Genomic DNA, 13,725 nt, shown 5'->3' on the forward strand with positions numbered 1-13,725 from the left:
TGGCTCAGCCAAAGACTGAGCCACCTGTGCTGAAGCAAGGATATCCTTAAAACCTGACCTGTTGGTGGCCCTTGAGGACTGGAGTTGGCCACTCCTGTTCTAGTGGTTCGAATTGTCAACAAAAATGTAATTGTTATCTGCAAAAAGTGTGACATTGTGTCATTCGCACTTTAAATATAAAACGGCAGCAAATAAATCGGGAATATTCACATGCAAACAAAATACGTCAAACGCTTTATTAATGCAACAAAAATCTTGCACTGTTATCACTTCAGCGCCAAACGTTATTGCAACGCAGCACCGTACTGCTACACAGTGATGGCCGTAACGTTAAGGGGTAAAGCAGCAATTCATGTATAGCACCTAAAAGGAACATGCGTCAGTATATAATGATACACTGTATTGCTATCAATTCTATTCTTTTGCTACCCTCCTCTTTAGGAAGAAGATACTTTAACAATATTGGAAATGTACAGGCACTCGGTACCAATTTATACTATATACAGTAGCATGTTATCTTGCAACAGAGATGGAGAGAAACATGAACTGGTGCTTTAGGAGAATAACCTAAGTAAGATCCATCCTTGACATTCATGGCTTTGATACTTCTTATGGTCAGGTTCATTTCTAAGCTGTGCTCTGTGTTATTTTTTTTTAGTATATTAATTACATACAAATATAGTAAGTCTAGTTTTCTTTCCGCTTTAACAATACTGCTTTGGCCAAGTGTATACACTAAGGTCCAATTGTTTCGTTACAATTTGCAAATCGGGTGTTTGAGGCAAGACGTGTCCTCAGTTAAGTTCATTAGTGCCCAAAGGATGTCAAATTGTCCGTGATTGGTCAGTGCAGACTATCATCTGTTGGCTGTAAGGGGGTATCCAGCATCCTCATTGTGAAGGTGTAGAAGGCCTTTCTGAGGTAGCCATGAATAATACACCGTCATAAAAAAACTAAAAACAAAAAGTAAAGCTTAGCACCATTTTTGCGAAAAAATATTTTGAGTTTCCAAACTTTAGCCGGCCCGTCCTTCATGGAACGATGTCTCTTCTCTGGCTGATTTGACGAGGTAACAGCAGATACGTTTGCTACTTTTTAAGAAGGTGTCTTGTCATCTCCAAACTACTAAGCAAATACATATGGATCAGCTTGGCCGACTTGCATGCTATTTGTATACAATTCCAGAGCTTGGAAATCAGGCGGAGGAGTTTCTGGTAAGACCGCGGAGCTACAAGTTCTTCATGCACACCTGGCAGCGGCTAACACGTGTTCGAAGCTGCCCGGATTTCAGTGTTTCAGAAGCAGGAGGGCGACTAAACTGCTGCGTCTCTTCCACGGTGGTCAGCCAGAAGCTGTACTTGTTGGCGAAGTAATGGCAGGTTCCTCTGGCCCCGTTACATTCAATGAAGGGCGTGGCCCGGAAATCCTCAAGGCAAGAACCGGGGGAGACCAAGGACTGGCCACCGCCCTCTGCACCTGCAGCTGTGTGCTTTAATAATGAGTAGTAAAGAAATCAGTGATTGTATTCCCCAGTAAACACTAACATTAAGCAACAGAGGCCCCTGAGCATTATAAGAAGAGATTTAAAGCAGCTTCCCAGCTGCTTGTCCACTGGGGTTCTTTGGAGCTGAACCACATCCTCTACAGCTCCGGGGACTCACTGAGCCCCAAGATACTTACTGGTAAAGTTACAGGTGTCTGCCATTTCAGGGGAAACAAAATGGCTGTTCATATCGTGCTGGTCCTGCACACCGATAAGAAGTCGCCACTTTATCTGTAGCGGTTTCCTATTGGACAGCCATTTAAATCCCCTGGAGAAACCAGGAAGTAACGCAGGTAACTTCACCAGTATCTGGGGACCTGAGGGTAAAGGGGGTCCCCGGACCTGAGAATAAGGTGGTTCAGCTGTGGGAGCCCAGTTCCAATCCTACTGAAACATAATATAAGAACATGAATAGTGAGATGCCAACATATCCCGCTAATAACTCTAGGGGAGAAATGTATTTTTCAAAAACATTATCCACAAATACTTCCATATGAGACATTGGCCTCTTCAACATAGTGTGAAACCGTCTGGCCTGTGAAGGAAAAGGTTTTCTTTCAGTTTATTGGAATGGGGCTGATCTGTTCTGCAGCACGGGGAAGAGGTTTCACAGCCTATTGAACTGGAGCCATTAAAAAAAAAAAAACCCAGCATACGTCTAGTTACCATAAGGAAAGAGTATCCAATCCAAAGACTCCTCCATCCCTCGGGACACTGTGGGATTGTGTTATCCTGACTGTGAACGGCGACGGCCTGGGACGAGGCTTCACACACCGAGCAGCGACTGATGTAGTCTTTGATCTGCACGCTGGCCACGGGCATCATGGGGATGGGGGCCGTGGTCGAGAGCCAATAGGACTTGTCGTTCCTGCTGGCGTAGTAGCAAACCTCATTGATGTTGCAGTAAATAAACGGCATGGTGCTGAATCGAGGTAAACAAGAGCCAGCGAGACCTAGGAAATGAAACAGAGGGTGTCTGGGAATCTCCAGGCTGTATCGGCGTGGGTCTGCATCACCCTGCATAGCTGAAGTGTAGAACTGTAACAAGCATGCACCATGTTGTTTCAAAATCCAGCCTGACTAACCCCCATTCTTATTTTTAGAGGATTGATACCGCGGGGCCTCCAGACCCGAACCGCTTTATTTTCCACATCGGGAACCTTCTGGTTCTTGAGATAATTACTGGTCAATTTAACAGTATTGTGTCCTGGCTTTTAAAGGGGGGGGGGGGGGGGTTTAAATGGCCATCCAACAGGAGACCACCACCAATGATGATGCAGCTTCCTATTGGCCTGAGATTTGGGAGTCGTTTGGTTTCCCCTGAGGGAGATTTAAACTCGGTAACTTCAACGTTAAGTATCTCAGGAACCAACGGGTCCCCGGGGCTGAAAAAACGTGGCGTTTCGCTCAGGCGCACCCCTGATTCCTACCCTGTAAAATGCGGGATTAAATAAAAACAAGTAGGAGGAACGGCTCTTTCAAATGTATTTATTTTAAGAATGTTTCATTTCTCCCATGGACCTTTATCAGAACATGTCACTTTATATGCTGCTTTTACGCTGTTATTTGTTAAATTCTTAAATGTAAGTGCACTTTACTTGAATATTTGAACACACACACACACACACACACACACACACACACACACTGTATAATATTTATACAGCAGCATGGATTGCGCTGCTAACGTTGGGATTCACACACTGTCTCCCTTCACTCACCTAAGTCCTGGTTGTGAGCCTTTTCCTGGCCTTCCACGTATAACAGGCTGTAGCCGTCCCACAGCCGAGCCATTCCAAGCGGGCACGGTGGAATCTGTTCAGATTGACTGTGCTTCACCAGAGTGTATCCGACGCCGACGCTCCGTCCAGGCATGCCGGGTAAACCCAAGGAGCCCTGATTTCCTGGGGAACCTAGAACCATATCCAAGTCACAGGTGTTAAAATAAATAAATGGACTGGACAGCTTCCCAGCGGGGTAACTATAAAATGAACCCAGCGAGAGCATTCTGAAAATCACAAAGTGGCGGAAATGGGATCCAGGTAGGTTAGGAAGTGGAGAATAAAACTCATGTACAAGTAGAGTAGGGTGCACGGTTTCATATGGTCCTTATCTTTCTTCAGTTTCAGGAAGAAGACATAGATATATATATATATATATATATATACCCATTTTAAGTTATGGTAATTTAAAATGTACATGGTAAACCTACCCAGCCTAGAAATATTGCAAAGCCAGTATAAACCAACCGCACTGATGATACCCATCAAGGTTGAAACATGTCTGTGAGTGGTTAGACTTGCTTTGCTAGTCCCATGCTGTGCTTAAAAGCTGTGTGGATGGCGATGCATTTGCTTAAATGGGCTCCATGTGAATGGATTTTCCTGGCAAAAGGTGACAAATTGTGTGCTCATTTGCATGTAATTTCCCAGAATCCCTTGCTGCAGTGGGAGCACTGTATGCTAGGTGATAATGGTTGAAAGGCAGGGTTGCAGACCTGTCTAAGACATGTGAATGTGCTCACAAGTGATATTCTTTATTGGCGATAGATAGATAGATTAATTATAATTATAGCAGCGGTTGCAAACTCCAGGTTTCAAGTGCCACTCCCTGCTTCAGCATAGGTGGCTCAATCAGTTGGGCAGTTGTTGACTGGCCAACTCCAGTCCCGGCTTCAGCACAGGTGGCTCAATCAGTTGGGCAGTTGTTGACTGGCCAACTCCAGTCCTCAAGTGCCACCAACAGATCAGGGATTATGGATATCCCGGCTTCAGCACAGGTGGCTCACCTGAGCTGAAGGTGGGATATCCTGAAAACCTGACCTGTCCGTGGCCATTGAGGACTGAAGATGGCCACCCCCGCTATAAAGCATTCATAACTTTTACAATCGTTTAAAATTGCTTCATGAAATATAACGAAGTACCAATGCTATTATCTTACCATGCAACAAAAGAATGCAGATTACTATGGATTCCATGAAATCCTGCGTAACTATTACAGGCAGCAAAAACCTACCCCGGGCTCATCAAATGTGTTTACCTTCCAGTCCTGGAATCCCCGGAACGCCAGCCACACCGGGATCCCCACCCATGCCAGGAGAACCAGGTGATCCACTATTTCCCATCTGCCCAGGTCTGCCGGGGAAACCTTTTCCACCTAAAGGGACACGTGCAACGAGTATAATTCTTCCATTCACACCGTGACAAGGCGAAGAAACGTGGGACTTGGTTTTCCCAAACTGGATGATTTTTATTTTTAAATCTAACGTTTTTTTTTTCATAGCAGAAACTTGGTTCCCGTCAGATAACACCAACGATCAGAACCAGCTGATGGAAAGCAAGCTTCTGTAGTTCCTTGCTGCTCACACAGTCATGTGTCACATCTGATAACGACACAATGGCTGCGGCTGTACACAAAGTCCACGTGAAAAGGAGAAATATAGCAGTAGTTTAGGACATGTAAAGGAGAAGCTCGCCCCAGGCCCCCCCCCCCCCCTTTTTTTCTCCAGGTTTGGGGGTCCCCATAGATGAACAGCATTAATTTCAGTTTCGGGGGCCCCATGCTTCCCGAGATACTTCTCTCTGTAGGTGCTGCTGGTTCAACGTGGAGGTTTAAATCCCCAGCGTCACGCGGGTCAATAGGAGTCCGCGGTGGATGATGTCACAGCTTCCTCTTGTCCCTCGTGACGCGGGAGATTTAAACCTTCATTTCCCCCCCCCCCCCTGGAAAGAGTACCGGCGGCATCACCCCTGGTAAGTAGAGGGTTCCCAGAGCCGAAATGAACATGGTTCAACCCCGAGACCCTCTTCCTACATATGTAAAAACAACAACGGTGGTTACAAAAAATAAGGTGGGTGGAACGTGGCTTCATCAGTCACTGAAATACTGAAAGTCATCATCCCAGATGTTAGCGTAGCCAGGTAATTATTTACATCTGTAAAAAAAACAAACAACTGAAATAGCTGAGGATCATTTAACCCTCCCAGTGTTGGTGAAGTCAGCAATAAATATAGAGCATTGTTTATTAATGATCAAACATAATCAATCAAAATTGGTGCCGACTTGACACAAGCAGACCCTTGGGTTGATACATTGTTGTACCTAATACAGACACAGTGTATCCAGCAATGCATCCACCTGTGACCTGTTGATTCTGAGCAATATCTGTCTTACCTCGTGGTCCATTCAATCCCCGTTGTCCGATTTCTCCAGGAAAACCCATCAGGCCATCGATTCCAGGCAGACCCGGTAATCCCAGAGGAACCTGGAGACCATCATCGCCAAATGGAGGCGGACCTGGAAGTCCGACGGAACCTGGGAAACCTGAGCAAGATAACACCCACAAGATATTAGCAAAGAGAGTTTCACGGGCTGTCCTCGATTATCTTCACCGGAGAAGATGCAAGCGGGGCAATGCCAATATGATCAGTTCTTGAACGTTGAGTGAAGTTGGGGTGGGGTCCCATCTCCTGCGAGTATGATTATTGTTTTCAAAGTTCGGCAAAATGATGCACAAGCTTTTTCTTTTTTTGGGCTGCAATTTTTTTTCTCCTTTTCCCCCTAATTTTATTCTCTTCGGTAAATGTATTGCAAAATAATGGTTGATTTGAACAAATAGGATGCGTCAGATAATTCAAGAAAGATAAATGCAGTGATATTGGTGGTCTCTTTTAATGGATGTTTTGGGGGGTTAAAATCAAAGGTGGGAGCATTGGAACATCTGAGAGAGCGCAGTCACGGTAATAATGAAGTTGAGATGTAACAATAACAATGTGTTGATACAAAAAGTCATGTTATTGAAACGTGGCGGGCGGCGATAATCCTATGAAGACCACTATGGCCCAGATCCACAGCGGTCTGTTATGGACTTATCGAGGCGCTAACCTATGTAACTGCCCCATTAAGCATTAACATCAATCTTCACAGCTCAAAAATGTCCGGTTAAGTCACATTTTTTGTCCGGAAAGGACATTGTATTAAGTATAAGGAAAGCGAGAGGAGTCCTATTTGACTAGGCTACCAAGTGACTTAAATACCTCCCCAAACACCCCTTTATACAGCAAGTGGAGAGAGACCTGTGTACAGAACGGCACACCTGAGATACCTGAGAAATATGCTCATTTGGACATTCCAAGTATATCTCGGCTGTATACACGGTCAGCGCTATGTAAGAATTTGTTGTTATTATTATGCTTCAGCTTTATGTAAGCATTAGTTACATGTGTACCATGGATATTTACATTATGTTCGCCTAAGAGTGAGTTTCAGTGTGACAAAATGCATTTATCTGTGTGGGCAAGTGCAATAAAAGATAACTGGTAGGAGAAGACAGCCTGAGGGCCATTCTGTGTCCCCTCTCAGCAGAAAGCTATGCGTTGCAGACTCCGGGTATAGGAGATAGTTTGGAAGTACTTACCCGGGTTGCCCTTTTCACCCTTTGGTCCTAGAAATCCAGAATCTCCTACTGGACCTTCCTTTCCTGGGTTTCCAATGAATCCTGGCTCCCCTCTCAGACCTAAGGAGTGACAACAGAACGTAGTGATGCGGAGTATCAGATTTGAGAAAAGCTGCCGTGTTAATGACCCTCTTCCCATGTTTTAATACACTGCCTTTACTCTCCTTACCCGGTTCTAATGACACATTGATATACAGATATTGTTTGTGGAGGTTGTTAATATGACACCCACAACGCTTTTCTAACACGTTCTTTGAAACTCCCTGCTACGTTCTTTCTTCATATAAGTATTATCCTCTAACCGCCCCCTAATAAAAGCAGTGTGCATTGTGTCCTCGGGGGTATTACAGTACCATCATCTCTCGTTCCACGGAACCGCACAATAAAATGCCTCCTGGAGGCTGGATCACAATACCTTGGTGTTAAGAGATACATAGTCTCAATCAAGTATCCTGGCAGCATTAAATGGTGCACTTTCTAACTGCCACCTTTACAGGAAGTCTTACGGATTGGCACACCGCTACAGCCATAAAAACCGGAAAGTGCATAGGATAACCCGCCCAAGTCCCACTCTGGGTGTTGACTGTTGGGTCAGAGTTATAACGATCCCTCTGGGAGAGGGGCAGTAATATATTGCAGGGAACTTAATCCTTCCTGCAATTGACTGCAGGCAATTAACCCTCTCATTGCTGGTTGGTTCTGCCATAAGCAGCCTAAGAGTTAACAATGAACATCCAGTTGCAAGTTAGATGAACAACGCGCCTAATATAAAAACATTCCATATGCTTCTACAGGAGAACGGTATAAACATATACATCCACCTTTCAGTCCCGGGGCTCCTGGGCTTCCTGGGTTTGCTGGGACTCCAGTGTCCCCTTTTGCACCGGGTTGGCCAGGACGGCCAGGAAATCCTTGGTCCCCTATATCCCCCTGATTAGAGCCTGGGCCGGGGGGTCCACGAGGACCTGGAGGGCCAGGGAGACCTACCAACGAAAACATGAGAACCCGTTGTGTTACACTGTGGCAATGTATTCATTATAGGCCAGATCTACTAACACATGCTACTCAATAAGGCACCTTCCGCGCTGGAAGACACACTACGACTCAAGAGAAGAGAAGGGGCCATATTTACTATGCTATGCTAGAGGGTGCTTTATGGGGTATTCATATGGAGTATCATATGTATGGAGTGCCTAAATATGTCCCTATATATGTCAGATATTTGTATCAACTATTTGCATGATTAGTTGATTAATCTCAACAATGTATATATCAGTCTACACAGCCACATGTGTGTGTGTGTGTGTGTGTGTGGTGTGTGTGTGTGTGTGTGTGTGTGTGTGTGTGTGTGTGTGTGTGTGTGTGTGTGTGTGTGTGTGTGTGTGTGTGTGTGTGTGTGTGTGTGTGTGTGTGTGTGTGTGTGTGTATGTATATATATAATTATACACACAAAAACATATGTGCATATACACACACACAAAATAAAATCCTGTCGCAGGGCACTCACTTATATTATTTGCAACATAATGATGTGTGCATCCAACAAGTGGGTACATAAGGGACGAAAACAGGACAAGCACTCCAATAGCAAAAAAGGTGAAGTTTACTGTCTCAACGTTTTGGCTCAAACATACAGTATCTTGAGAAAGGCTCCTGTCTGAGCCAAAATGCTGAGACATTACATTTCACCTTTTTTGCTATTGGAGTGCCTGTCCTCTTTGTGTGTGTGTGTGTATATATATATCCTAGAATGCAACGGGGAGCCGATCCTTCTCCCAGTCTCTTGCCATGTTAGCTGCCGTTCTTCAGCCTTCAGGGCCTCATTGTCTTTCTCTTGCTGAGTCGTTGAAGCTCAATCCTTTAGCTAATAAGAACGTTTGGGGTCAATTGTTCTTCCTCTATAACAAGGGGCCTGTTGACCCTCACTCGTACTGTTAGTATCAGTGTGAGTATAACAGAGATAAACTTGGACCATTGCTGTGTTCTGTAGGATCCTACCTATTTCCCCATCCCTTCCAGGAGGTCCAGGGTCACCGAGTCTCCCAGGGACCGAGGAGGGAAATGAGATGCCCGGTGGTCCAGGAAGACCAGGAGAGCCAACAGCACCAGGAGAACCTGAAGAATAAAACATTTAGGGAAAAAATTTCATATGTATTTAACCCCGGTGCTGCCAGAAAGGGCAACAATGGGCTACAAAGTACCTTATTCAATCATTCTGTTTGGGTGAAATATCGCTGTAAAGACATTTTCTCCAGGGCAGCAAACTACGTAATAACTCAGAGAAAACGAACACATGACATGAGTAGGGATGATAGGCCATGGTCACTAAATGGTTCTCTGCTTAGAAAATATGGGCCACTACCTCATCGCTACCATTTCTTGGCTTGCTCTTGTCAACTGGATACACATTACACATTCACTGGATGGCTCTGAGTTGTTGACTCTGGCAAGGTTCTTCTGATCTATGTTGGGTTTTCTTATGATCAGAGGTAAAAGTAGCAATGTAACCTTGGAAAGAGTTCTCGCACTATGAACAGTGTTCTATTTTTGTCGATCAACAGTGTATGAGTTTTATATGTATATATATATATATATACACACATATAATAATAATGACACAAGGAACAAGCAATTAACAGACAGAAGAGCATTCTGCTTTCCATTTGGATCAGTTCTGACTTGATGCCTTTTTACCTGACTCTCCCCTGAACCCATTTGTCCCTGGAAATCCTGGTTGACCGGATATGCTGCTGGGAGAACCTGCTTCGCCTTTGGGGCCAAGAAAACCTGGCGATCCTGATCGTCCTGCCTCACTCAGCCCTTTTATTTAAACAAGGAAACAAAGTTTAAATCGACAAGTGAAAGTTGTTATTCTGCCACCTTGTAAAGTCCGGAACCAGCTGTTACTATATTACAACGCAGAGAATCAGTAGAGAGGAGTGTACAAAACCACTCTTTCGCTGAACCAATAGTAAGCTCCTTAGACACAAGACGTACAATCTGATACACCTGAAGTTGTTGTTGGAGAGGAGAAGAATGAAGCAAAGATAAAACAAGCACTGCATCAAAACATTATATTTAAGAGTTAAATTGTAAGAAACTATTAAAACTGAGGTGGAAAAAGAAGATACATGTATTGTAGTAATATAGGTACCGATACTTTATCAAACCCAGAAACTTCTGGTGGTACGGGAAGTTACATAGTTACATAGTTACATAGTAGATGAGGTTGAAAAAAGACATATGTCCATTAAGTTCAACCTATGTTACATTTAGACGACAGATACTTTATCCTATATTTGTATTTACAGTATATTGGTCCAGAGGGAGGCAAACACAAAACCCCAGTGACACATTATCTAATGCTGTCTCATAAGGGGAAAAACTGATTTTCTTATTGACTCCAAATAATGGCAATCAGATAAGTCCCTGGATGAACATCCTTTCCATGTTTAATTATTTGGTATATCCCTGTATACACTTCCTTTCTAAAAAGATGTCCACATTTTCTTGAAGATATCTTATTGTATCTGTGTAACAGGGACTTATCCCTGTTTAAATAAAGCTGCCTCTAGTGGCCTGATAAATCCAGCAGAGAGCTGGTTATTGCAGCTAGACAATTAGCCAGCTCCACCTGGGTAATCAGAGGTGGGTAAAACCTCTCCTGCCGGGGACAGACCAAGAGAGACTTCTTAGCACACAACTGTGCTGACAGAGGAGAACAAAGACTCATTAGCACAGCCACAACTGTGCTGACAAAGGAGAGAGTCTTGAGCACACACCAGGACTGTGTTCTGACAACAGACTTCCTGGGAGCAGCAGGACTGCAACGCCTGCGTCTGAAGTGAACCTAGAGAAACCGGAGACGCCGGGCCAGACTTTCATATATATTGCTCCCTGATAAATTGTTATGTTTTTGGGACAAGGAACCGGCCTATCCAGCCAGTCAAATAGGTAGGGACTGGTCAGTCTAGTTAGTCTCCAAGATGGAGTAGGCTTTGATTTTATGCTTTTTATTTTGGCTTAAAGGGACAGTACTCGATACTTTATGTTGCTTGTTGTTGTAAATAAACCCTGCCGAGGGCTTGTTTAAACACAAGATCTACGTGTATATGTATCTTTGATTTAATCTACAGGCCAGTCTGTCACAATCTGCCATCACAGTCTCCATGGGTAATGAATTCCACATTGTAACTGCCCTTACTGTAAAGAATCATTTCCTTTTGTTGCTCCATTCCTCCAACCTTAAGGGATGCCCCCGAGTCATTTGTACTTCCCTTAGTATGAATAGTTCCCTTGAAAGCTCCTTGTATTGTCCCCGAATATATTTGTATATAGTTATCATATCCCCTCTTAGACGCCTCTTTTCTAATGTAAACAAACCTAATTTAGCTAGCCTCTCCTCATAAATCAGATTGTCCATCCCCTTTATTCATTTGGTGGCTCTTCTTGGCTGTTCTTCTGTTACATTGTTATATTGGTACAGAACAAAATAAGATTGGTAACCACTGATGTTGACTAATAAGGTGAACTCAAAACCCCACAGGAATAGTCACAAGCCATAATGCTGCACTTCATTTGAAAAGAGCTACGCAACATAAAGAAGACTGAAAAACAACATTCGCTGATGCAGCCAAGAGAAACAAACGCTAATAAATCCCCCATTTGGGATCTCCTCCTCCACAAGCTGCACATATTGCCCCATATACCCAGGGGCAAGTCGGGCAAAGTCTTCTGATACATTGATGCTAACAAACACCCTTTCTCAGTGACGCCACTCAGCGGTTGCTGGTGAAGGTGTGAATAATCACCGAAACGTGGATATAATTAATGTCTTATTATTACTTACTGGCTGCGCTACATCTTATGTGGATTTCCGTGACACCTTTAACACCATTTTAATGGCTTATTCTTTGCAGCTTGATACAGGACCAGCACGGTCTAGGGCACTTGGTCGCGGAAAAAGACCACCGGCGCTTCGCCGTGACTCACCCCTCCGCCGGAACCTGCCGTCGCCGGCCACTTCACCGTTTAGGTAAGTGCCTAAACCCCTACACTAGGCCCTTACCCCAACACCCCCTGCCCTAAAACCACCTACCCCAAGCCTTCCCCCTAAAACCCCCTACCTTAAACCCCTAACCTAAAACCTAAAACCCACTACCCTAAGCCCTTACCCCAACCCACTAAAACCCATTATATTAACCACCTACCCTAAATAGTAGGGTCCGTCTGCGGCCAAACACCGGTGGCTATTTGGTCGCCGGAAACGCCACAACCAAACGTCCCATTGCACATCACAAGACACACATTATTTTACCATGTGGTTTTTAGGTGAGCGGATTTCATCCTCCCAGTATGTGGAACATCACTGATCCCGTTCCATGACACCCTTATTAGTGGACAGCTGAATTCCCTACCTACCTATAATTCTCACCTCACCTCGTATATCTAAAGACTACGTACATGTCACTTTGTAACAGATGCTCGCAGGAATATGTTTTATTTAACGGGGTTTCACATTACCGGGCGTCCCAGGTGACCCTCTCGTTCCCGGCAAGCCATTTAATCCGTCCAGCCCCGGAAATCCAGGAAACCCTGCACAGCAAAAAGCAAAGTTACTACTGAACAGCTGACAAGTAGTGAGAGAGGCAAAGACGATACACTGAATGCTCACACAAATGCCAGCAGGCACCATGCTTTCAGCTCTATAGGAGCACACTCTTATACAGCTCAGGTGTGGATCGGATAGGAAATGGAAGGGCTCCGGCGCAACTACGCATGACAAACTCCAAGCAACTCCCGGATGACTTCAACAAAACTTTATTGCACCGAACACACTAGGGCTACACCACTGTCTCCCCCTCTACGCGTTTCACCCTCTAGAAGCCCTAATCTAGAGGGTGAAACGCGTAGAGGGGGAGACAGTGGTATAGCCCTAGTGTGTTCGGTGCAATAAAGTTTTGTTGAAGTCATCCGGGAGTTGCTTGGAGTTTGTCATGCGCAGTTGCGCCGGAGCCCTTCCATTTCCTATCCACATAGAGAAGGCTGCACGCGGAAGCTGTGGAGCAGAGGAGAGCAGGACCCAGACTGAAGCCGCGATATAGGTAAGGGTGTTTCCATTTCCTACCTACTCCAGTCACTATAGTGGTCATACTCAAGCTCACTCTCTCCCAGCACAACATGACCATTTAACACCATAGGTGCCATTGCTGCACAACGAAGCGCAGGACAGTTGTTTCTGTTGGAGCAGGTGTGGATCGGAGTTGTGGTGTTGACAATGTATTCACTTCACATTTTTCCGAACGCGTTACTCACCAAGAAACTCCGTACTAGAGCGCCTGTAGGAGCTCAGGGAGGACGCCCATCCCAGACCTACAACCGGGAACCACCGAAACCATATAGGGGAAGGGCGAGGGAGACAAACAGAGGGCGGACAGCACAAACGGGATGGCTGCCGAGTAGTAGGGTCGGTTTGCCATGCTTTGTTTAACAAGAAAGGTTTTTAATTCCTTTCTGAACGGAAGTAAAGCTTCCTGATTTCTTAAAGCAGCTCTCACATTGGCTTTATTGACCTTAAACCGAGGCTCAATCAGTTGAGGAGCGATGGCAGAGCGAAGGGCCCAAATAGGGGTGTTAATGATTAGGCATTTCTGAAGGTAAGTGGGGGCAAGACCACGGATAGCCTTAAAGGCAGGGGTCTTAAATATCTTAAAACGAACACGTTGTG

General features: G+C 44.8%; 1 protein-coding gene across 1 annotated transcript in view; it reads right to left on the reverse strand.

The window, feature by feature from the left end:
• Window positions 1–205: 205 nt before the first annotated feature.
• The window catches only part of COL4A6 (collagen type IV alpha 6 chain), a 153,550-nt gene continuing 140,030 nt past the window's right edge, over window positions 206–13,725 (reverse strand). The window contains exons 37-46 of the mRNA XM_075573449.1: window positions 12,522–12,593; window positions 9,693–9,818; window positions 8,997–9,113; window positions 7,820–7,981; window positions 6,960–7,058; window positions 5,717–5,866; window positions 4,583–4,699; window positions 3,265–3,456; window positions 2,210–2,496; window positions 206–1,489 (exon numbers count right to left, since the gene is read on the reverse strand). Of these exons, the coding sequence (XP_075429564.1) occupies window positions 1,229–1,489; window positions 2,210–2,496; window positions 3,265–3,456; window positions 4,583–4,699; window positions 5,717–5,866; window positions 6,960–7,058; window positions 7,820–7,981; window positions 8,997–9,113; window positions 9,693–9,818; window positions 12,522–12,593 (1,583 nt within the window). The 3' untranslated portion in view covers window positions 206–1,228. The remainder of the gene's footprint in view (window positions 1,490–2,209; window positions 2,497–3,264; window positions 3,457–4,582; window positions 4,700–5,716; window positions 5,867–6,959; window positions 7,059–7,819; window positions 7,982–8,996; window positions 9,114–9,692; window positions 9,819–12,521; window positions 12,594–13,725) is intronic.

This window comes from Ascaphus truei, chromosome 16, assembly GCF_040206685.1.
Source record: "Ascaphus truei isolate aAscTru1 chromosome 16, aAscTru1.hap1, whole genome shotgun sequence".
NCBI lineage: Eukaryota > Metazoa > Chordata > Amphibia > Anura > Ascaphidae > Ascaphus > Ascaphus truei.